This window comes from Dama dama, chromosome 4 (assembly GCF_033118175.1).
Source record: "Dama dama isolate Ldn47 chromosome 4, ASM3311817v1, whole genome shotgun sequence".
NCBI lineage: Eukaryota > Metazoa > Chordata > Mammalia > Artiodactyla > Cervidae > Dama > Dama dama.
The window spans coordinates 44,257,701-44,283,081 of NC_083684.1; the positions used below are offsets into that span (position 1 = coordinate 44,257,701).

At 45.5% G+C, this 25,381-nt stretch overlaps 1 protein-coding gene across 5 annotated transcripts; it reads right to left on the reverse strand.

Annotated features, from left to right (window-relative positions):
* Nucleotides 1-240: 240 nt before the first annotated feature.
* Nucleotides 241-11,062, reverse strand: ATXN1L (ataxin 1 like). Of its 5 annotated transcripts, none has more exons than XM_061138878.1 (3): nucleotides 10,945-11,062; nucleotides 9,039-9,103; nucleotides 241-7,848 (listed from the first exon to the last, which is right to left on the reverse strand). In XM_061138878.1, the coding sequence occupies exon 3, from the start codon at nucleotides 7,729-7,731 to the stop codon at nucleotides 5,665-5,667; it is 2,067 nt and encodes a 688-aa protein (XP_060994861.1). In that variant the 5' UTR covers nucleotides 7,732-7,848; nucleotides 9,039-9,103; nucleotides 10,945-11,062; the 3' UTR covers nucleotides 241-5,664. The 5 variants fall into 5 exon arrangements, with proteins under 5 accessions (XP_060994861.1, XP_060994865.1, XP_060994862.1 ...); XM_061138882.1 differs by having other exon boundaries at nucleotides 241-7,851; XM_061138879.1 differs by having other exon boundaries at nucleotides 8,907-9,103.
* Nucleotides 11,063-25,381: the final 14,319 nt, after the last annotated feature.

Consider the following 25,381-nt stretch of genomic DNA (forward strand, 5'->3'; position numbering starts at 1 on the left):
GGCCACCATCTAAGGCTGGGATATGAAGAAGGCGCAAACACCAAAAGGAAAAGCTAGTAGTTTATATAGATAGATATATAGATATATAGATATTGATATATATTGTGTTTACATAGTCCACAAGTTAAATGCAGGTATCCATAAGAAGAGCATTAACAATAAAAATACAATCTGTGTGTAGCCAAGTACAGAGACTTAAAATGGTAAAACAGCAAAAAGGATCTCACAAAAGTACAAATATACAGTACAAATTGATTTATTTAAAACAGTTACAAAAAAGCACAACAAAATAGAGATTATCCTTAGAATTATTAATGCTTTGTTAAAGATCAGGTAGGATTAGAGGGTAAGAAATGGTATTGGGTGGGGGGAGCACCTGACTAGTTCTAAGGCTTTAGATACAATGCAGTTGATTACATATTAATTTAGCCATTACATACTGGGGATAGTAGTTGGGGGATCAGTAATTTATCTACAGGGAACTCCTACACAAATCAGATCCATCCATCAGACCTCCCCAGTGCCGTCCTCTACTACTCCTCAGGACCCTAAAGCCACCTGGATGACAACATCCCCACCCTCCCTTCTCCACCCCGTTCCCTACCCATATACTCTTCCCTCCCCTAAGGTGCTGTGCAAGCTGAGAGCAGTCTGCTCTCTGCGGCTGGAACATACACTGTTTTGGCTACAGGGATCCTGTGTGTGACGAGGGAGGTTGTAGGGGACAGCCTTATTTTTAATACTTTAAGTTTGCCAAGAGTACTGTCAGTCTCTTCCCCAACACAAGCTTCTCTTGAATGCGAGTGTCAAGCAAATGAGAGATGAACCCTCCCTTCAGCAACCTCAGTGATGCACTAACCACTCGCAACTCACAACTATGTGCAAACTCCCTGTGCAGGGAGTGGATGTAAAACCAGTGTCATCAGCTCGTTCACACTCGCACGCGCGCTCGCTCTCTCTTTGAAGAACCTCAGTCCCCATGACAGTCATAAAGACCAAAATAAATGCTTGCAAGTTTGACAATAGGTAAAGGCACATGGGCTGCCGCCACATACACTGCAGACAGGAACTCAATTTGAGGCCATCTTCACTGCTGGGCATTTGCAGTAGAATGGCTTGGGGGAATCACACAGACTTTTGAGTTTGCAGTCTACCAGGGGAGGATCTAGGCTTAATAGGAGAACTAATAAAGAAACCTTAGTGTGAAAAGTGCATTTATTACTACTGTTCCTGCTGGGGAGGCTCAGCAGGGCACACCGCACCACCTCTCCTCCTTCCACCCCAGGCACTGTGCATAGTCTGCAGGTAAGGAGAGTGTGCAGTCGACTCTAGCATCTCAAGGGCCAGCATCATCCTAGGCCCAGACCAGACGTGTGGCCCAAAGAAGGATCCTAGAGTTGAAAGAGCAACTGACAGCTGCAAAGACCCAGATGCGTTTTTTATTATTGCATAATGCGGGAGGCCCTGCCTATCCCAGGGAAGCTGGAGGGTGAAGGCTTCCCAGCAAAGGGCTAATAGGTTCCTGGTCAACATCCAACCTCACATGGTTCAGATCTTCAACTGTAGTGTACACTTCTTCCCATCTGGAAAGTATTGTAGCTTCAGTGTGGTTTAGTAATCTTAGCCTCAGAGGCCAAGAAGTCTCCCTAAAACTTGGCCTCTGCACTATTTGCTATAAGACTGTAACTTAAATCTCCCACGGCCAATTCAGTCAACCAGGTTGTCTTTACTCCAATGGACCCAAGCCCCTTCCCAGTCAACTCATGTCTACCCTTTATCTCCAGTGTGATCACTCAACTTTTCAACATTCCTGCTTCTTGCAGGCTGAAATCATACCTCCACCCTGTGCATCTTCTATGGTGCCCAGTGGTAAAAATAAAACTAAACCCCACCTGAGGGTCTATTTCAAACCCTCCAACCCCAGAATCCACTTAACTGGAGCCAGATGAACCTCCCTGGGATGCTGACACAGGTCCTAACCTGGTTCCCCATCATTTAAGTTTTAAAACAGGATACAAGATATTATAAAGGAAAGAAGCGAATACACAGAAAACACCACTTACAGGACCCACTTGTCTCTTCTTCAAGAGTCAGATATTTGGAGCCAAAGGGCTCCCAAGACGCACTGAAGCCACATCCCTTTGGATTCACCAGCCCACCAGCAGCATTTCATACCATCCCTACTCAACATGACTTTGCTACAAAGTAACCCTTGCACAGGTAAGGATGGACAGGATGCCTGGGTCTCACCTCTATGGCCAAAGACACAGAAAGAGCGCTGTGAAGGGCAGCAGGCAGGACAGTGAATAGACAGCAGCAGTGGCAAAGCAGCACAGACCAAAGCCCCTGATGTGACAACCAACTGAACCAAGAGTATAGAAGGATCAGTCCAGATCTACTGGCTGCACCTCCTCACTGGGCTACCAGTGCTCAGCTCTGACCTCCCAGTTTCCCCTTCCCCCATGCTAAACCCCCTCCTTGTACATTAATCTTGATAGAAATGGTTATCCAAGACTTGGATGTCTTACCTGTCCTTCACCTGGTCCACCTCCCAAACCGGTGTAGGCATTTCTGTGTAACGCCAGAGTTAGCCATCGTCCTTTCTATGTCTAAGCTCTAGGATGTCCTACCCCAGACACTGGCCTTCTCCAACTGTCCATTACCCCCCGCCAAAGCTGACAGCATCCCACCAAAACACTCATTCTTTCAAACTGCTCTTGGGTCTCTTATAATAACACTTATGAAATCTTCACGAGGAAGAATGGACACATCATAGGTTATTCATTCCTCACACCTGGAAGAAAAGACTGAACCAGAGGGAAAAGGTAAGGGGAATGCCAGTGCTCTGACCAGGATCTAGAGCACAGAGCTTCTTTCCCTGGGAGACCATACTTTACACAAGACACCTCTGCAGCTCAGCAAAGTCAAGTATCAATATATTACATAAGCATGGCACAGTATCAGGGGAAGTGCTGGTATTGCTTTACCAGCAAGAGACAGAAGAGGAACAGCAGCAGAAAGCTCAGGACCCAGCTCGCCAAGGTGCACAAGATTTTCTCTTTCCAGAATTAAGTGGAAGTTACCAGGCTGGGCAGTGAGGGGTTTTTGTATTTAAACTACTTGGCGTGTATCTGGTTAGACAGAGGTTTGCTCCCACAAGGAAGAAGCTTGGTTGGTATCCATGGTAGTTATTTCTCGAGTATTTACTATGTGCCTGTCACTATATTCAGTGGATGAGCCTTCCTAATGAGAAAGGAGGTTTCTGAGACACCTGGGTATGAGAAACTGGGAATGAATTGCTTGTGGAGCAGCCAGAAATGAGGCCTTCTCTGGAGGCCTCCTCTGAGAAGATTCCTTAAGACTCAGCCCCACAGGCCCCCAGTGTCGAAACAAGCTAGAGAAAGCAGCATTGAGAGAGAACGGGGACAGAGAAGGGAAAGGACATGATCCCAAATGTGTACAAGGTTGGGTGTTCACCAGACATGGCTGGTGTTTGGTTCAGAGGTGAACCGGAGACTGAAGTGATCAGGTCAGCAGTTTCCTTCGGACAGGCCTCCAGGAGCTGACTGACCAGGAAACTGCTTGCAAGGAATGAAACTGTGGAGTGTAGGGCTTGGAGCAAACAAGCCGGTCTCAGTCACTCTGTTCCCCCAGGAGAACAACCTTTAGCACCTGAACACTAAGAATGACTCCACTCTCAGAACTCCCCCTCCCCCCAGGAGGTAGGTAAAATTATTTATCCCCATTTGGCAGCTGGGGAGGAAGTGAAAAAGTGAGAGGTCACAAGACTTGCCTATAGTCTTTGACAGAGCAGAGATCAGACCTCAGAGGTTTGGGACTCTGGATGACAGGCCAGGCCTCGGCCAGTCCATCTTGAAAGGCCAGGGTCATACCCTGGGAGAAGCCTCACCAGAGAACTGAGTGGACAATACCCTGAGTTGTTTCAAGAGTCTAAGGCTCCCCCACAGCCATACAAACAGAATACCCACCCACCCACCTGAAAACTGATGGGGGAAGCCTAATTCTCAGCATCCACTGGAATCCCACAGTCCAAGCTGATGCTAAAAAGTCATGAAGAAAAAAATGGGCTTAAGACATGGGGGCACATGCAACTAAGATTGAAAAAACTCTTTGCAGAGGAATACTCCACCACGAAATGAAATCTAGGAGACTTCTCAGGTATTGAAATATTATCAAGAGTATCTCAGGGAATTCCCTGGTGGTCCAGTGGTTAGGACTCCATGCTTTCACTGCTGAGGATCTAGGTTCAGTCCCTGATTTAAGGAACTAAAATCCTACGGACAAAATTTAAAAAAAAAAAAAAAAAGACTATCCCAACACCTTAGAGCGGGCTGTGGGAGGAGACAGCTTGGGGAAGCCCAAATGCTGGGAGAGGGTGTGGAGTAAGGTGGGAGGGACTCTGTAAAAACCTAAGGATGGGCACTGCCCAGCCACTGATACTGGCCCCGACCCAGGGCATAGTTCCATTCTTGTTTCTCCGCCAAACAGTTCAACTACAGGAGAGGAGGGGACATGACTCTGATGAGTTTTTAAAACTAGAGAATAACTGAAAGGGAAACCAGAGAGACCCCCTACACACCAAAAACTAGAGGTGTTGGTCAGCGTGGACAAAACCAGTGTTGTAGAAAGGGAACGGCAATGCAGCTAAAAATTAGGCCCAGGTCAAGACACCAAGCAGACAGGTTAGGTCAGCAGAGGGTGGGGGCAGCGCAGGCACTTAGGCACAACAAAGACAGACAGAGGAGCGGGTATAGGGGCTTGGGGCAAAGGGTCCACTGGTTGTTTTGAAAGTCACCATTAGCAACTCAAGGTTCAGGACAGTTTCAAAGTGGGTCTGGCACACTGAGTGGGAGGGGCTTTGTCACGTCAGTTGCCCTTCCGGAAGCTCTGCCTAGAGCCTGGTCAGCCTGGCCATCAGGTCTTTCTCCTCATATCCCGCAACTGGGTCCCCGCCAAGGTAGGTCTCCACTCTGAGCCTTGGAGGGGCTTCTCTCTCCTGGTGGGATGCTTGTGGGAGGAACGGTGGGGAGACAGGAAATGGCTGGAGCAGAGGGTCACGCAGAGTCCCCTGCAAAAAAACCCAGCCTCCAACATCTGTAACAAAACTACCCTTTAAAGTGCACAGCTCTCAAAAGAAGAGTTCTAGGTGGGAACCCTCTTACTTCCAACCATGGGGCCTCCTGCCCTCCCATCACAAAAAAGAAAGGAAAAAAAAAAAACACAACTTCAGACAGCTGAACTGCTACTATAAGCTGTGGATCATCATTTTTGGCTCTTTCTTTGCTCCCTCCCTCTGCCACCTGCTCCCAAAGCCTGACTCTCTCCTTGCAGGAGCCAGGGATGAAGAGGAAAGAACATGGGGGCCCTGATATTTGGAATGTTTCTTATCCTGCATGCACCCCTTCCTTCCTTGGCCCAGGCCTGCTGCTCCCCATCACAGCACCCCAGTGGGGGCTGTTCTCAAAGGATGCCATGGGGTGACAGGTAATAGACCCTGCCTTGGGAGGCTGCCTTCGTGCCGCCTCTTCCCCACCAACCTCACTGCCCAGAGAGCTAACCCCTGGTCGGCATGTGCAAATCCTCTGCTCACTCACGGTGAGGCCCAGCTCTGGGCTGGAGCCCCAGTCCGGGTCTGGGATAGGTTCATTTCCCCGCATTAGAGCGCCCTTCGATGGACAGCTTCACCTCCTGCGGAATAAAAGAGGGACGGAGCAGTGCAGCCCGCGCCTCCTCCCCTTGCGTGCTGTATCTTTGGAAGCTCGGGGCAGGCCAGCAGGCCTGAGCACCAGGCTCCGGCTGCGAGGGCTCTACCGACCGGGAGCCCTCGCCTGACGGCTGGCTTTTCCCATCACTGTCACATTGCTCTCGGGGTCCCAGGACTGTCCTCTCAGGTCTTTCTCGGGGAGGACCCAGCTGGCCTGGGGGAGCACAGCTGGACTGAGAGACTGAGTTACTGTTCAAGCTCTGTAAACTGATAGAGATGCAGACATCTCCCACCTGAAGCCGATGGCAGGGCAGAGAGAAGAGTTGTGCAGTCCGCCCGGGGCTGCAGGAGGACCAGCCCTGGCCATAGACGAAGAAAGGGTGCTCGGGGGGCACCTCGATGCTCACTTTGCTCTGCTGCTCACCCACCACGAAGTGCAGCATGACAAATCCAGGCCACTGGCTCTCCTGAATGTCCACAACTGTGCTTGAGTCAATCTTCAGCCCCCCGCTCACTTCGGCACTGCGCACAAAATCCTGTGTCTGGAGGTCCTCCACCCGCTTCAGCTCCCCCGTAGCCAGCTGGATGATGGCGCCCTTCATGAAATGGGAGGGCAAATGGGAAGAAGTCACGGGGGGTGGTGTTGACTCCTTGTCTGGGAAGGTGGCTCTGGCCTGTATGTCCAAACTTGATGCCACCAGGATCTCCGAACCCACAGGCAGCAGGCCTGGGTCAGTTCCAGCGGGCACCAGGTTGCCGTTGGCTACAACCACTGCTTTGGGGAAAGGTCTATGCTTCAGGGGTTCCTGATGGGAGTGAGGGGAGACCCCTCGGGCCTGGTTTTTCTCAGCCATCTCGGTGGTGCTCCTGGCTGGTCCTCGCCCCCCGCCTTGGTGGTCGGGATTATGGTGGGACAGGTTGAGGGGGCTGGGCTCGTCCTTCCTCTGAGCTGCCACTGCCCGGTAGTCCTGAGAAGCTAAAGCACCCACCACCCGCTGGACCTCAAGGTCAGTGTCCGGCGTCCCTCGGTGTGCTGGCACTGCCACCTCCACCCGTGCAGACTGAGAACCTGAAAACAACTGTCCGTCCACCACACACTCGACCACGGGCACCAGTCCCTGGCCCTCGCCCTTGCTGCTGGGGGAGTCAAGGGCTTCGCTTTCCCGTCTCACTAAATTCCTATCTCGCGGTCTCTGTCCATTGGCAGCGGCTGCTTCCAGAGCAGGCTGGCCCTCCTGAGGAGTAAGAACTGGGCTGGCACCTGCAGGGGCGGTTTCATGCAAGGTGTACCCAGCAGGGAGCCTGGACATCTGATAATAAATGGGCATCCGGCCTGGAGCGAGGTCCAGTGGCTGAGTACTTGAGTGATGTGGCAACTGCCCAGGCGGGGAGCTGGCAGAGGGGGCTTTGCTGAACGAATGGGCTGGGGATGAAGCCTGCGGGGGAGGAGTGGCTCCTTCTGCCAGGAGTGAGGCATATGGCACAAAGTGTGGAAGGTGAGAGGTGGCAAGGTTGGCAGAAGGAGAAAGGAGGGGACTCGGGAGGAAATTAGGTGGCACGGCATAAGGAAGGCTGTACGGAGACCCGATGAACTGCAGAGAGGTGGACGGGAGCTGAGCATAGTGGATTGGGGGATAGTGGATTCCTGGATGTTGAATCAGAGAAGACGCTACATTAAATGTGGGGGGCAAGGGGCTCATGTTCACCACAGATGGGAGGCCAGTTGGGGAGAAGGTGGCAGGTGGCACAGCCACCTTATACAGCATGCCATACTGGTCCACCGTCAGGCCAGTGATGGCCTCAGCTCCGTCCCCCCCCAGGCTGACTCTGGCTCCTGCCTGGCTCTGCCCGGCCACCACAACCCCTCGGGACCATTCAGAAGCATCACTGGAGGGTGTGTGGTTAGTTGAGCAGCTGGTGGTTCTCCCCATATCCTCGCTGGTCACGGGGAGGTCTCGTTTCTTTGGTGGAAGGCATTCCTGACTCCTCTCATGAACAGGTTTCATATTGCTTTGTGGTGTTCCTGGAGCCTGGAAGGGGTCGGCTTGCTCCTTGGGGCATCAGAAGGGGCTTCTTTGTGGCTCCCCTGCACCCCTCTGTGCTGTTGGCTGGGGCGCCCACATCTGCTAGGGAACAAATCAGAGGCAAAGAACAGTAACCCAGGGGTACACCAAGTCAAATGGAAGAGCAGGAACTGCATCCATGGAGGAAGATGGAACCAAGGGGACTGCTGGGAAAAAAAGAGGAATGAGAAAGAGGCAGACAAGGATGCTACCCCCCTCACTCATCCAGCCAAGGACATGAAAGAAACAATCACAGAAACCACACAGCTACAAGGACAAGCATTCAAAAACGCGTAACGTAACCTGTGGGTCCATGAACCCAGGGAAACCAACAGCGTCATGATTAGCTGTGTCTCTGATGGGAACCCTATTCTGAGCCTTTTCCCCTAAGGGGGATTTGAACACATGGTCTTTGCTGCTGGGTCCTTAAGTTTCTCCTTTTGTCACCAAACACTACTGTGCTATCTTCTTTCCTGAACATATGAGCTCATCCTTGCTTCCTTTCCCCAGCCTAATTTGGGTTATGATCTCACCTGTCCCCCTCCTCCCTCCTAGGCCTTACCTCCTTTGCCTCATATCACCACTACCCCAAGGACCCAGGTGTCAGTAGGTCCTGAGGTCTGCTTGTTTTTTAAAAAAATGCTGTTCCCTAAATATGTTACGAAAATAAGTATCTTCTCTGCCCCATGAAATACTACATTCAAACTTAGGGGCCTAAGAGGAAAGTGATTGTACTGGCATTTTCTAGAATTTATTTATTTCTCCTTTTCTTCAAAGAGCAACAAAACTCTTCTGACCTCACACAGACTTCGTGTTCTAGTCTGGCGAGACTTCTTTTCCTCCCATGGACCACCTTCAATTTGCCTTCTTCACTCATTCCCTTTCTTTTTTTCCTTTGCCAATGGCTCCTTTTCTTTGGTAGGGAGGCTCTAGGTACCACTTCTTAAAGATTCTGGTTCCATTCCCCAAAACATGCCTCTTTACCGCTATCTTAGGTCTATGTGATTCGTAAGAAAGTTCTCTCTCCCCTTTCTCTATCACCTTTCATACACCCTTTTGTCCACTGTCACAACGTATCATTTTGGTCTGAACACTTGAACAGCTATGAAATTTGTCACCTGTTTCTTCCAATCAGGCTTCAGTTCTTTGGCTCTGAAAAAAGATTTCTATGATATTACACTCTGGTCTGTTTTTCCACTGTTGATTCCAGATGTTTTTCTGCAACAAGGTATCCAAAGCTCCTCTATTACCTGAGCTTCCAGTGGTGTTTCTGAGAAGCTGTAATAAGCAGTGTCCTCCCCACTGGCTTGGGAGCCTACAAGACAGAAACAGGAATAGAGTAAGCGGGAGCCTAGCCTCTGACCATCCCCAGGATCATGAAGAAAGCAAATTCTAAAGCCACAAGGACATTAAAGTCCAGAAGTCCCTGCCTCAACCTCTTCTCTAGGTGTAACAACACATTAAATTCTAATTTGTAGGAAGACATCTCTGGGAAAAAAATTTCCAAGTGTCAAACTTCCACTGTTTTCCTTAACATAGTATTCTTCACTCTCTACCCGTACCTACTCTGCCAAAGGTTAAATTTACTTCCAATCCCAGTTTCAGGTAAATGCACAAAGTAGAAGACTCAACATTGTCCCCACGTGAACAAAGGGAAGCAGGAAAAAAATCAGTCTCACGGATTTCACTTTTATTCTGGGCTAATGAAAACATAGATGTGGAGGTTATTTAAATGAGAAAAGAGGGCACTGGAGGAAAAAGAACAATTATTCATGTTTCTGGGGCAGAAAAAGAGGTCAAGGGGGAGTCACTCAAAGGGAAGCCTTATTAACAAATTTCCAGGGTAAAAAAAAAAAAGACTCCTGTGTGTGTGTGTAAAATTTCTAAGTGACAACTTTGTACCAAGTGCTGAATCAGGTGTGACAGAAACTGAAAGTATTGCCTTCATCCTCAGGTACCGCAACAATGGGAAACAAAACTGCTAAACTGTCAACATCTGAATCTACACCTGTCAGAAACATTATGCACTGAAGACCAGAGCCTTAATCTCTGAAAACAAAAAAAATAATACTGACCAGTACTTGGAGAAATTGTTGATACTACCCACTGTGCTTTCCAAGTCCTACAGAACACTGCAAGCCTCAAACCGAACTGAAGGCATTTCTCCCCTAAGGTTGGCAAGGTGCAGATATATCAAAAAGAAAGAAAGAAATAAAGAAAATAAAGGAAGAAGACAGGAAAACAAGGTGGAAAGACAAACTCTTTGTTCCATAAACACAAAGTTACACAGAAGGCACAAGTCTTGCATTCCTTCTTTGCCAGCAGTTCCAGTAACTGAAAAGCTGTTAGCTTTCTCTGTCATTTCCAACAGAAAACGGGGTCACATCTTCAATTCAAGAATGATACTTGCCTCTCATGACTAAAACATTAAAGAAAACCTGCCTCCAGGTCACAGAGGGGTTAGCCAAACAGAGGCTAATAAAAGGACTGAAAGAGGCAAAAGGTCTGCGGGAGTAACAAAGAGCCAAGACTGTTCACCAGGTTCCCACAACGCAAAACACATTTTGGAATCTGAAATGTTAGCCTCTTAAGAGGCTCAATGAGGATTTCTCCAGGGCAAGACGCAGCCTGTGGACCTAACGGAGCTAACGGGAAAGGAGGACCATTCCGGAGAGCTGCCGGAGCTGCCAGCACAGCCCAGAATCAAGAGGTTGAATCCAGCCCCAGACTCGAATTCGCTGAGGGCGAGGAGCTTAGAACAGACAAGGCTAAGGCTTCCCTTGATCCCCCAATCACTGCCCCCAAAGTGGTAAGGCCCGAAATTGGGAATTCTGCGTTTAGAGAGTAGCGGGTCGACCTTTCAAGCAGAGAAGTAAGGGCGAGGCCCCGCAGGCGCTGCTTCCTTGTTTGGGGGCCCCTTCCCGCCCCGAGGACTCGGACACCCCGGGCCGCCAGGACACAGCCGCAGGGGCGCAGGAACCTGAGGCAGCTCTCTGGGCCGGGCCGGTGAGAAGCGATCCGGGGTCTAGGCGAGGCCTCTTTCGCTCCCTCGGTCCGCGGGGCAACGGGCTCTGGGGGGCCACTTCCTTCAGAGCACCAAACCCAGGCCTGCTTGGCCCCAGTGAGGTCGGCGGCCTAAATCCAGGCGACACTCACCGGCCCATCTCACGGCGCTCCCCGGGCTCCTCCCGCTGGTCCCGGAGCCGCCGCAATAGCGGCCGCCGCCATCCCCGGCCCCGGAGCCGCCCCACACCCAGCGCCCCCCCCAGCCGGGCGCCCGGAGATGGCGTCAAGCGCGCCCCGCCCCCGGCGCGGAGAGATGGCGTCAGAGCCCCGAGTCGGAGAGCGACGCCCAGGAGTACCCCGGAGGGGAGGGGGCTGGCTCCCCGCCTGTCACCCCCAGCGCCCCCTCTGGTGGGAAAACGAACTCCTCTCCCTGGGGCCGGGTCACGTGAATAGGACTGGGCCCGGCCTCCACACCGTGACCCCACAAGGACCCTGCAATCGCTTACTCCAGTCAATTCTGGAGGTTCCCAAACAGAACCCAGAAGCGTAGCCATCAGTGACTCGCGTTTCCTGGACCTCGGGAACTGACTTTGTGAAACCTTCTCTTGGGAACCTCGGGGAAGACTGAGGCGACCCAGGTCCCGGAGAGTATTGAGATTCCCCCTAGAGACCCAGGATGGAGATGGGAGCTCTTTAAAAGTTGAGAAATGCCTCTGAAGGGGATGAGAAATGGACCGGGACCAGGATCTAGGGGAAAGTGAAGTTAGTAACTTGAAAGTCTGTGAAGAGGGCTTCACTACTAGATGAACTGTTTGGTCACCAATCATTGCCAATTAACTAGTCGACTTGATAGTAATATGAACATCTGATTAACTTAAGTGAAAAAAGGGAATTCCTTGGTGGCTCGATAGTTAGGATCCGTGGCTTTCACTGAGCAGGAAACTAAGATTCCTCATGCTGCAAAGCCCTGCAGCGTGGCCAAAACAGAAAAGAAAAAAAAAAAAAAAAAAAAGGACACCAATTGATTTATGCTTTGATTACAACTATGTAAAAAAGTAGTTCTGCATACAGACAAAAGCTGAACAGAGAAAAAAAAATAACTATTGGAGAGGCTGGATTCTGAGTAGATTTTGTTCCTTTTTAGTTTCTGCAAACTTTGTTCAGTAAATAATCACTGATTTTTGTTTGATTTTGAAAGTACTACTGGCTGGGCTCTTACTATTCAGCCTTTGGAAAATCGTTTTACTACTTTAGACTTCAGTTTCCTTTTCTGTGAAATGAAGAGCTTGAATTGGGTGAAGCTGCTGCTGCTGCTGCTAAGTCACTTCAGTCGTGTCTGACTCTGTGCTGCCCCATAGATGGCAGCCCATCAGGCTCCGCCGTCCCTGGGATTCTCCAGGCAAGAACACTGGAGTGGGTTGCTGTTTCCTTCTCCAATGCATGAAAGTGAAAAGTGAAAGTGAAGTCGCTCAGTCGTGTCTGACTCTTAGCGACCCCATGGACCGCAGCCCACCAGGCTCCTCCGTCCATGGGATTTTCCAGACAAGAGTACTGGAGTGGGTTGCCATTTCCTTCTCCTAAAATGGGTGAAGGGGCTGGAGTAAAACATAGATAGGAGAGATCTCAAAACATTTTAAGTGAAAAAATAAGTGAAGATATACATTGTGAGATCATGTATTTATTTTAAACAACATATAATGTTACAGTTGCATATATTTATGTATTTTTACAGAAGAGGAGTAGAAGGATATGTATCAACTAGTTAACATTGGCTATTTCAGGAGAGGAAAGTGGAACTGGGTGGTGGCCAAGAGGAACAAAAGAGACTTTTTGTTATTGTTTGGATTTTTTAAATGAGAATATTACCTTAGAAATATTAAATGAGCAAGTTAAAATACAAATAAGGTATATGATCTCTAACATTCTTTCTAGGAAACACTTAGGCCTCAAATTTGATATTTCCTCACCTGGGTGGGTCCAAAGAATTATTGAACACTACACACACACACACACACATATGCATGTGTGCGCGCACACACACACCCCTACACCCAAGTGGGTAAAACAATGACACTACTGATTCATAGCCATCTAAATCATCAGAGAACTTTGCTTTGTGAATATTAATATTATACATAACAATTATCTTCTCAGTTTGGCTAAGAAGGAAGTCCTGTGGTTACTCAGGGACCCTGTTTTAGTGCTTACTGGCAGAATGGTTTCTGGTTCATTTCTTCGTTCACAAAACTGGCATTAAAACTGCCAAGATAGAGACCTTTGGACCATCAAAGTGTATTCAGCAATAGCCAGTTTCTCCCAGATCAAGATATGTACTCAGAGACCTGGTTTTCAGGCAAAATTGATGCAAGAAAAATGTTTTTTGGCTGCCAGACATTAACATAATGACATTGTTCAAAGGTGTGTGTCTACTTTTTTTTAAAGGATGTTCTGAATGGTGAAACACGTGATTTCCTGGTTTGATGCTGCAGTCCCAAAAGGATGGGTCATATCTGCTGTATCTTCTTCTAGAACTCTTTACTCCAAGCAAGCCTCATTTCTTTGGTTGTACATATTGATGGTGGTTGTTTAGTCGGTGAGTCGTATATGACTCTTTTGTGACCCTATAGACTGTAGCTTGCCAGGCGCCTCCGCCCGTGAGATTTCCCAGGCAGGATGCTGGAGTGGGTAGCCATTTTCCTTTTCTGGCGGATCTTCCCAACCCAGAGATGGAACTCTCATCTCCTGCATTGGCAGGTGGATTCTTTACCACTGAACCATCGGGGAAGGCCCACGGGCAGGGTAGTCTAAGACAACTATCCCCACTATTTGTGATGCTAAGGGATCAAATCAGAGATAACTTTTGAATAAAAACTTGGGAAACCATGTTTGTCACAACAAGAGGAGTAGGTGGCTTTTTATCTTCCTGTTTATATGCTTTAGCATGCCTGGGGGTCGTTTTAGGAAAGGAACTTCTATCCTTGGATCCTATGGCAGAAATGACAACTAATCTTAAGCATACATTGAAATTATAGAATCCTTAGCAGATGTGACTTTCCCTAGAAACATGTTGGTTCCTGATATTAGATTATTTGGAAAAGTTTTCTAATTGTTTCCAAATGTAGGAATGTGCAGTTTTCAGGCTTCTGTTTTATCTACTTCCCTGTTCTCATTTCCACATGCCTTTAATGTTATGCAACCTCTCCAGGTTCCAATGGGGATTTCCCTTCCAAATTCATTAATATTTTATTTAGAAGAAGGTCTTATATCATCTCCATAAGTGACTATTATGTTCTCTGGGGAGGAGAATATCCCTGTGTTGTCTACTTCCTCAGACACTTGCCAGAGACTTTCACTTTTTGTCAGAAACTTCCGGCAGTACTCTCAAAAGTTGTAGTAAAAACACTGACGAATGGAATAAACTGAAGGAGATCTAGCCTTTATTTGAATCACAAGTGTTGTATCTGGGGATCTGGTCCACAGAGAAGCAAGTGCATTCAGGCCAGTACTAAGCAGCCAGGAGTTCCTTACAAGGGATTTGTTAAATAAATAAATGTGTGCGTGCTCAGTCATGGCTGACTCTTTGCAACCCCGTGTACTGTAGCCCGCCAGGCTCCTGAATAAATAAAGTAGATGTGGAAAAATTAGAGCCTCTGATAACTCTCTCTTTGGTTGGGAAACGTCTCAGCAAGGTGATTTGCGAGCTGCTGTGTGTTGTGGTGAAATCACTTTCAGCTCTGCCTTCAAAGCTTATGCCCTTCGCGACAACTTGCAGCTGGTTGTCAATCGCCTAGAATTCCCGGAAAAAAATTTTTTTTTTAAGTGAGCAAACACTCCAGGTAGCACAGCAAGCTGCCCCTCAGATTCCTGTGCACTTCATGCTGGCACCTCCCAGTCCCATGGCATGTCTCATAAGACCTTAGCAACTCTGGAATTTAAAGGAATGTTCCTGAATTGTGGGGCTGATTATTACAGTGACCAAATTGTTTAAAAATTTTCAAACACTCTCCTGTATCTTGATTGTCTCAATACCAATCATGGTTTTGTAAGATGTTAAACCACCGATGAAAACTGGGTAAAGGGGGCCCTGGGTGGTTCTGTATTACTTCTTACAAACCACATGTTAACCCACAATTATGTCAAAATAAGAACTTTAAGAAGAAGTTTCAGGCTTCCCTAGTGGCTCATTGGTAAAGAATCCACCTGCCAGTGGCTCAGTGGTGAAGAATTTGCCTGCCGCAAGTTCAGTCCCTGAGCTGGGACAGTGCCATGTGACTGTGCACCAAACTATTGAGCCTGTGCTCTAGAGCCCCGGAGCCACAACTGCTAAGCCCACGTGCTGCAACTCCTGAAGCCTGTGAGCCCCTAGAACCCATGCTCAACAACAAGAGAAGTCACTGCAATGAGAAACCCACGCACCGCAATTAGAGAGTAACCCATAATTGCTACAACTGGAAAAAAGCCCATGCAGCGACAAAGATCCAGCACAGCCAAAAATAAATAAATAACACTTGTTTAAAAAATAAATAAATAAAGAGGTTTCCAGGGAATTCCCTGGTGGTCAAATGGTTAGGACTCTGCACTTCCACTACAGGGTCTCAGGTTCAATCCTTGGTCAGGGAACTAAGATTCCAAATATGGCCAAAAGAAAGAAAAACATTTCTGAAGTTTTAAGATGTAATGTTACATCCAAATGACTGGACTTCTCTCCACCAAAGCACAGTCCTTTATCTAGCCAAGCCTTTTTAGGTATGTAATAGCTCTTAAGTTTGAGCTCCTGGGCAAATTTTTCTGAAAGAGCTTCCTTAGCTTTTTTCAAACACACACAGAAGATGCTCTTTCTTCTATCAGGTGACCGCTTAAGTCATGTTATAGCCATGAATATGAGTAGTAGCTGATTTCAGTTGTCTTCTTTTTGCCTTTTGCCCTTTCCTTATTCCAGTGGGTCACGTGTGCCATGACTCCCTCAGTAAACTGAGAAACTGAGAATCTCTGATTATGAGAAGGGTTCAGGTGAAATAAGTAATGCATGTAAACACAGCTTTCTCAGTGCTGCATAAATAACACTATTTATTATTGAAATGCTATAGTCTATTAGATTATGGTAGTGGAGAGGCAGATATTACCCAAACTTTCAAATTGGTTTTTAGGCATTCTTTAATCAAATCTTACAGAGGGTGTTTGGGCATTACTTATATAAGGAACCTATGGAAAGTATTCAAAACAAATGACATGTAGAGAAATCCAGTGGTACTCATTATTATTATCGTGAACAAAGAGAATGACATTGATGGTGTACACAGAACTTGTGAATTTTATCAACTGTATGTCCAAGTGTCTTCTAATTCTGACAATCAGGGATATATATTATGTTCAGGTGTGTTTTATCCTCTAACAAATAAGTAAATTTAAACATGGAATGCCTGAGTGATTTGAAACAAATAAAACAAATGAGTGCTGTCTTACCTAAATATATTCTTTTTTAAAGGGAGATAATACTCTTGACCTTCTATTACTCCAGGGTTCTATTTGTAAGACAGACTATAACCTGGGCACCCAATAGCTGTTTGCTAATATTAGTGCTGGTGTAGCAACAGTTCAGGATTTATCTGAAGCACTCTAGTGATTTTACTGTGATTTGTCTTCTCTGTGATGTCCAGGGCAAAGGCCATTTTCCTACTTTGAACTTAGCTAAGCAACCTTCCAAACACTGAGCTTTGCATTTATTTCAGATTGAACTGCAATCTCATGTCAAGATTTTTCTCAATGACAGAGTAACTCTGTCTATTCACGATTAGAAGGTAAGCATCACTTTTAGGGTTTGGTGGACAGAGTATAGGTTCGGAGGCTCAGGTTTCCCCTGACTTGTGAAAAGCCTATTTCCCCTGGCTCCATCATCAGTTGATAACTGGAGGTAGTAAGACTTCCCTTATCTCTGGGGATTAACCTGGGACAGGTTACATTTGTTTTGTCTCCAACATGACTCAATTTGTTCATTCTATGGCATAATGTGGTAGGAAGGCATAAGAATTTGTAGCCTGAAGATTTAGCCTTGAGTCCCAATTTAACTAGTTACTCCTAATCTTGCGAATATGGGCAAGCCACGTAACCTCTCAGAATGTCAATTTTCTCAACTGTAAGATGCAAATAACATGCAAACCTCTCACATGTATTACTCAAATCAAATGGAACTGTATTTAATAAAACTTAAAAAAAATGCAAACCATGACATGCACTTTCATTTTTAAAAAATTGCTCTTTTTATTGTAAAGATAATAAATGTTGAGTATGGAACATTTTAGAGCATTTGTGAAAGGATAAAATAAAATATCACTTGTTGAAAGACACCCACCCCTCATATACACCCCCTACCCAGAGCAGTGCTTCACAACCTGTAACGGGTGTTAGAATCCAGAGAGCTCCTACAATCATAAATGGTTGGGCTCCACTTCCAGTTTCCGATTTAGTTTTTTTTTTTTTAATTTTTATTTATTTATTTTTGGCTTCATTGGGTCTTCATTGCTCCACACAGGCTTACTCTAGCAGCAAGCAGGGGCTTCTCTCTAGTTGCAGTTGTATGGGCTTCTCCTTTTGGTGGCTTCTTTTGTCACAGAGCATGGGCTCTAGGGCTTGAGGGGCTCAGTAATTGTGGCACTCAGGCTGAGCTGCTCTCAGGCATGTGGAATCTTCCCGGATCAGGGATCAGACCAGTGTCCCCTGCATTGGCAGGCTGGCTTACAACCACTGGACCACCAGTGGAGTCCTCTGATTTAGTATTTCGGGGGTGGGGCCAAGAGTCTGCATTTCGAACAAGTTCACAGGTCATGCTGATGCTGCCTATGTAGGGGTGACGCTTTGATAATGACTGATCTAGTTCAAAACACTGATAACTATGGATATATCATGTATCTTAAGTGTTTATTTATTTAAAACAATTTTTTTTTTTTGGCTATGCCATGAAGCTTGTGGGATCCCAGTTCCCCAACCAGGAATTGAAACTGGGCCATAGCAGTGAGAGCGCAGAGTCCTAACCACTAAGATCACCAGGGAACTCCCTGGTTTTTTCAGTTTTTTGTTTTAAATAAAAACATTATTTCACACTGTGTTGTAAATGGCCCTATTTATTAAAAAACTCTTTGTCAGTTCATTTCCCTAAATGCATGCTTTGTGCTGCAGCAGAGCAGGCCCAGAAAATAGGAAGGAGGTGACTGACTATGGCCTCTGGGAAAGAGGAACAAGCTGGGATCAGTGCACATTACCTGATAAGACTACCCCTGGAGGCCATGGAGATCTTGGAGCTGTACTGGGGACCTGCTGCTGGCTCACTTTACCTTGATCCAGGGCACAGTGTGAAACCTATTGAACTTGCATCATTTGTCGGGCTCAACAAAATTACAAGGCATTTCTGCCACCTAGCGAGGGCAGCACTGGGCTCTTAACTTGTGTGCGTTCTCAGCTGTGTCCGGTTCTTTGTGACCCCATGGACTGTAGCCTACCAGGATCCTCTATCCATGGAATTCTCCAGGCAAGAATACTGGAGTGGGTTGCCATTTCCTCCCTCCAGGGGAATCTTCCTGACCCAGAGATTGAACCCACATCTCCTGCATTGGCAGGCTGATTCTTTACCACTAAGCCATCTGGGAATTTGGGACTGTGTCAAAAAACACTGTCTCCACTTAGTAGAGAACTAGTCCTGCTTGCCGAGAAGGCAATGGCAACCCACTCCAGTACTCTTGCCTGGAAAATCCAATGGATGGAGGAGCCTGGTAGGCTGCGGTCCATGGGGTAGCTAAGAGTCAGACACGACTGAGAGACTTCATTTTCACTTTTCACTTTCATGCATTGGAGGAGGAAATGGCAACCCACTCCACTGTTCTTGCCTGGAGAATCCCAGGGACGGGGGAGCCTGGTGGGCTGCCGTCTATGGGGTCGCACAGAGTTGGACACGACTGAAGCGACTTAGCAGCAGCAGCAGCAGCAGTCCTGCTTGACAAGAATGTGTCAGCCCAAAGAACCATTTTTAAAACAAACTAATTGTCTTTCCCCACCCTGAGCTGTAAAGATGTAGTATAAATGTGTAGAAAACTTAGGAAGTATAGACAAAAAGAATCTGGAGATAAGAATTTTGGTATATTTCTTTCAGTCTGTGTATGTTTATCTGTATGCATCTCTGTGTCTGTATATATACTTATATATACTGATAGATACATAAAGGTTTGTGTGCGTGCATGCTAAGTTGTGTCTGACTCTTTGTGACCCTGTGGACTGTAACCTGCCAGGCTTCTGTCCACGGAATTCTCAAGGCAAGAATACTGGAGTGGGTTGCCATTCCCTCTCCATGGGATCTTCCCAACCAGGGATCAAATCGGGTCTCCTGCACTGAAGGCAGATTCTTTACCAGGTGAGCCACCAGGGAAGCCCAATCACACATTTTCCTAAATATAACTGGCCTAGTAATATGAAAGAATCTAATCCAACTTAGAAGTTTCAACTTTTGAACATCTTAATCATGACCACATACCTAATTGAGGACTGATACTCAGCTGGGACACAGGGAGGTGGCCTCAGTAGTTGTTTTCAGGCTGGTGGACACTCTCATCATTCAGCGTGTCCATTCTGATTGGACAGTGTCTTGTTGAGTATGTTGACTATTACCTCTGATATAATTCAAAATACTTATTGTCAGGCGAGTGTATGATCCTCAGTTCTTGTCTCATCACAACAAAGATTTGAAGTGACAGAAACTAAAGCCCCCTCAGCATGTCACAGCTCTCGGGTCTTAGACAGACTGGGTTATAGCTCTCAGGTCTCGAACGGACCATGTTCTAGCTCTTAGAGAAATCAGTGTTACAGCTGTATTTTATTTAGAAGATAGCAGGAAAATCCGCTTTCTCTCTCTCTCTCTTTCTCTCTCTCTCTTTCCCCCTGGCGATGGGATGCTCTTCTCTTCGCGTCTTTGGATCGTCGTGCCCTCACACCTTGAAGATGGATTTTCCTGCTATCTTCTAAATAAAGTGCAGCTGTAACACTGAGCTGCAACACTGATTTGTCTAAGAGCTGTAACACGGTCTGTCCAAGACCCGAGAGCTGTGACATGCCGAGGGGGCTTTAATGTCCGTCACTCCAAATCTTTGCTGTGACGAGACAAAGAACCGAGGAGCATACACTCGCGTGACAATACTAATCAGAAAATCAAAATATTTTTTCTTGTGTTTATTTTCTTCCTCTTATTCTACTTGGTTCCCTCACCCTTGGATAAGGCTGCCTTACGATACAAGCAGAGCATCTCCTTGTTGTTTCTAAACTATACATCTTTTAAAAATTATGCATTTTAAAAAAATTATGCATTTTATATAACAGAGACAAGTAAAATGAAGAACTATGATTCAAAACTGAAATACTACTTAAAATCTTTTTGTTTCCTTCTTTGTAGGTTTGTGTGTGACCAGATTTGTTCTGTTCTTTATTTTGCAGCTGATGTGTAAATTGAATGTGAACACTCTGACTCAGGTTCTAGTGGAGCAGTACCTATAGAAATGGCTAAGAACTATGTGTATGCATGCTCAGTCTGACTCTTTGCGGCCCCATGAACTATAGCACACGAGGCTCCTCCATGGGATTTCCCAGGCAAGAATACTGCAGTGGGTAGCCATTCCCTTCTCCAGGAGATCTTCCCCACCCAGGGATCGGACCCTCATTTCTTGTGTCTCCTGCATTGGCAGGCAGATTCTTTACCACTATAATGTGCCATTTAAATCCAAAGCAACCTTTATGGTGAGTACAAGAAGAGAGAACTGACTTAAAGCTAAGATTTTTATTGTGCACTACATTTTTTTTTTTTAACTTAAGAATGTGGCTTCCAGAGTTGTTCTGACAGGATTGTAAATGGGTGACCTCTGTACCTTTTCTCCACCCACCTACTTTTTCTAACAGAGATGGACTTCTACGGTCAGATGACCCTTCTATTTAATAAGTTGTTAGCAATAGAGGAGAAAACAAAGATGAAGATATCTAAAGTGTTATGCCCAGAAGCATATTTAGTTCTTAAGATCTCTTTATCTGAGATCTTTATCTGAGTGTTATTTTACATTTTTAGAAAATCTACTATTTGTATATATTTTAAAAAATATTTATTTTTGGTTGTACTGGATTTTGGTTGCTGCTCACAGGCTTTCTCTAGTTGTGGTGCGTGGGCTTTTCACTGTGGAGGCTTCTATTGTTGGGGAGTACAGGCTCTAGGGTGCTCCAGCTTCTGTATTTGGGGCACGTGTGTTCAATAGTTGCAGACCACAGGTTCAGTTGCCCCATGGCATGTGAAATCTTCCCAGACTAGGGATTGAACCACATCCCATGAGCTGGCAGGCGGGTTCTCAGCCACTGGACCACCAGGGATGTCCTATTTTGCATTTAAATAAAGAGCTCTTGAAATAAAGTCTACCAGATCCAAAGGCACAAGGTACCATCTTTGAGCCTTGGTTCAGAGTTTGAGTTCAGTAGTAAAAGGACCCTTATTTAGAGCCAGCATTTATTAGCTGTGAGACTTCAGGCAAGTGACTTACCCTCACAAAGACTCAGTTGTCTGGACTGTAAGAAGGGGGCTAATAACATTTAAGAGTTATTAACAGATCTCAAAAGCAGGTTGAGATGATTAAATGAGCTAATATGTATAAGGAATGTATATGCAGGGCTTGGCACAGAGCAAACATAATCAAGTTTTGCCTTTCATCCTCACATCATTATCACAGAGAATGGATCAAGCTTCCAAAAGGCAGTCATGAATTTTTTAAGGGCAGGAGAAATTTCTCCTTAATGCCTTCAAACTGATAGCATGGACCATGTTGGACTGTGGTTAAAGGGCACACTTGTCTTTTCTGATGCTTTGCGTCCGATGGTTTCCTGAAAAGGGCTCTTTTACTCTTTTTTTTCTTTTCCAAAGAGTTATGTGGTTTGTTGAAAAATGACATACAAAAAAAATTGAGACAATACAGAAAGGGACTAAGAAGAAAAAGCCACATGAAATGCCACCAGAGTTATGCCTAACAGCTCAGCATCTTCCTCCCTATTCTCTAGGTGATCTCATCCAACACTGTGGGTTTTTTTTTTTAACTTTTTAAAAATTATTTATCTACTTGGCTGTGCTGGGTCTTAGTTGCACATGCAGTGTGTGGTAACTCGTTCCCTGACCAGGGGTTGAACCCAGGCCCCCTGCATTGGGAGTGTGACGTCTTAGCCATTTGACCTCCATGGAAGTCGTCAACATTGTGACTTTTACCCCCCCTCTTTGTGGTGAGGACTTCAACATGTGTATCGCTAGTTAAGGTCTTTAGGCTAATATGAACGGCAAGCTGATGTATTTGCCTGCCTTCCTGATATCTCCTTGGATATTTCTGAGGCATCTCAAACTAACGTGTCCCAAAGCGCTCTTCCAAGAACGTACTCATTCTACAGTTAGTGGTGATGCTATGCTAGGGACGTGTCTTTCTTGACTCTTCCCTTTCTCTCAACCTGACAGTACCCTGAGCTAACATGGAATAATCTCTGGCCTGGATGATTGCAATACCCCCTTAACTAGTTTTTCTGCTTCTACCCCTTTTTCCCCATGAACTGACGTTCAGTGTTTTCTGCTTCTATTCCTTTTCCCCATGAACCAATGTTCAGAGATCTGGCTAGTACCTAGATCAGGTTGTGCATCTCCTCTGCTGTTTAAAAACCTCCAGTGACTTTTTAATCTCACTTAGGATAATAGGCACCAGCTTTCCTATGACCCAGGAGGCCGCCCAGGTCCACGCTCACCTCTTTTCTCTGGCCGCGTTCCCTCTGCTCTCTGCTTGTTTACTATGCCTCAGCTACACTGGCTTCCCTGTGCTTCTTCAAACACACACCTGCTCCCTCCTCAGGACCTTTGTACTTGGAGACTCTGTGTTTTCCAGCTCTCTGCCTGGTCCCTCCCTCACTTCCTTCTGATCTGTACTGCAACGTTCTCTTCTCTGGGAAGCCCTCCAAAGCTACCCTCTCTTCCCTCTTCACCGCTTTATATTTTTTCTCTGTTGCTCTCATCTCTGAGATCTAACACACTGTATCCGTCACTCAGTGATCTCGTCTGTCTCTCACCCTGCAACATCAGCTCCACGAGAACAGGGACTTTTCTCTGTTTTGTTCGCTGTGGCATCCCCAGCTCTGTGCCTGGTTTATATTATGTGGTCAACAGAGTTTTGTCAAATGAATGAATAAATCCAGAGTTTACCATGGCTAAACTATAAGAAACTTTCTTGTAGACATTGTTGTTGTTTAGTTGCTTAGTTGTGGCCGACTGTTTATGACCCCATGAACTTTACCATACCAGGCTTCCCTGTCCTTCACTATCTCCCTGAGTTTGCTCAAACTTATGTCCATTGAGTCAGTGATGCCATCCAACCATCTCATCCTATGTTGCCCATTTCTCTTGCCCTCAATCTTCCCCAGCATCAGGGTCTTCTCCAATAAGTTGACTCTTTGTATCAGGTGGCCAAAGTATTGGAGCTTCAACTTCAGCATCAGTTCTTCCAATGACATATCTATGCATATTGATATCTAGTTCTTAAATACTGGTGAACCACAATGTCTGACCTTACAGGTAGTCAAAACATAGCCATTGAAACAGAGAGAAAGAAGTATGTAGGCCAGAAGGTCTGAAGTTTGCTCTAACTGTCATTGACTTGCCCTAGACTCTAAGCCTCATGAGGGCAAGAATCATGTCTCCTTGTTTGCTGTTTCTCCCTCTACAACCCCCTCAGGGCTTCTAAGGGTACTTGGCATATAAAAGTGGTAGGCAATAAATAAATGTGTCATAAATTGAGATGCCAATGTGATTCTTGCCTCAGGCTGAAGCCCCAGCAGTCAATATTGGACTTTCTGAGGATGTCAAGAAAAGTACTCTTGACAAAAGCGGTGGAACTGTCATAGGACTCGTGATCTACCTGGGGCATCGCCAGATTAACACCAGGGTCCTTACCCGTGTCATCTCCAGCCCCTTATTTCTCATTCCTTCCTCATGAAAGGTCAATATGGTTAGGGAAACTGAATCTGGAATGGGACTACAAATAGTGCTAGAATATATTTCTAAATGGGCTCTTGAATAGTAAAATGGTCTGTCTGAAGTTATGTTTTTGTTTTTGACCCCACCACGAGGCACGTGGGAATCTTAGTTTCTGGGCCAGGGATTGAACCTGCTCGTCCTGCAGGGTAAGCTTAGAATCTTAACTGATAAACTGCCAGGGAAGTCCACTGTTAAGGCTTTTTTAAGGCCAGGGGGGCATATTTGCAATCATATTGCTGATATTTGATGTATTTTTATGATGAATTCATGAGAAAATTGGGCTATAGTCTTTTATCTACCTCTTGACAATACCACAGTAGAGACTGCAAAGAACATTTTTAAGAGCTGGTCTATTTGAAGTGTTAATGTATAGTGATTTAGATCTGTTCAGTTTTTCTAGAATGAAAGCAATTTTCTCTTATGTTGAAAATAGTATAAAAATCTCATTTATTTGTGTACATAATTCTGGATAAGTAAAAAAAAAACCTAAAGAACCATATATATTTATTTTTTAACTCTTTGTTCCTTCGGTATGAAGGAAACAAAGAGAAATTGTTTTGTTCTTTTCATTTTGCGAAGCTTTTCTGCCCCATGAAGTTCTCTTTTAAAAGATTTTATATTTCAGTCATAATTTAACTCTGGTTTTCCTTGTGAATTTATTTGCCTGAACCACTTTGTGTATTGCTCAGATTCTACTCTTGGAATTCAAGTCCTCTGCTTTACAAATAAAATGAAAAAAACTTTATTATGGAAAATTTAAACGTACAAAATTAGAGCAAATAATAAAATGAGCTTTCATGTACCCTTCCCTCAGTTTCAATGTTTATCAATATTCTACTGCTCTTACTTCATCTACTTACCTCTTCCCTAACACTCTTTTTGGAAACAAAAAGAATTTAATTTAAATCTCAAACATTATACTTGTAATTTTACCTGTAAATACTTCCGTTTATATCTATAACATACACCTTTTACTTTCATGATATGAAACAATGTTATTATGATGCCCAATATAATGAAAAATAATTCCTTATTATCATAAGACTCACTATCTCAAAAATGCATTTTTACAGTTATTTTGTTGCAATCATGATCCAAAGAGACCCACACATTGTATTTGGTTTATATGTCTCTCTCTTTTTTTCTTTTTTTGGCCACACCAGGGGGCATGCAGGATCTTAGTTTCCCAATCAGGGATCAAACCCATGTACCTTGAAGGGGAAGTGTGGAGCCCTAACCAGTGGACCACCAGGGAATTCCTGGTTTTGGTTTGTCTTTTAAATCTTTTCATGTCTAATACTTCCTTCTTCTCACCTCTTCCATTTTTTTCTTGCCACTTATTTGTTGGAGAAAGAAACCTCTAATTTTCTTAAACTGAATCATCTTTCACAAGTAGCATCTTCAGATTCAAAGATAACAGATCTTCCAACTCTTGTATGAGGCCATAGGAGATAGAAGATGTAAAACCCATCATTGCTTCTAAGGCTAATTTCCCCAAGGCATAAAACAAAACAA

Excerpts from the sequence above, each read along its gene's own strand:
- ATXN1L (XM_061138878.1), bottom strand. The coding sequence starts at position 7,731 with ATGAAACCTGTTCATGAGAGGAGTCAGGAATGCCTTCCACCAAAGAAA.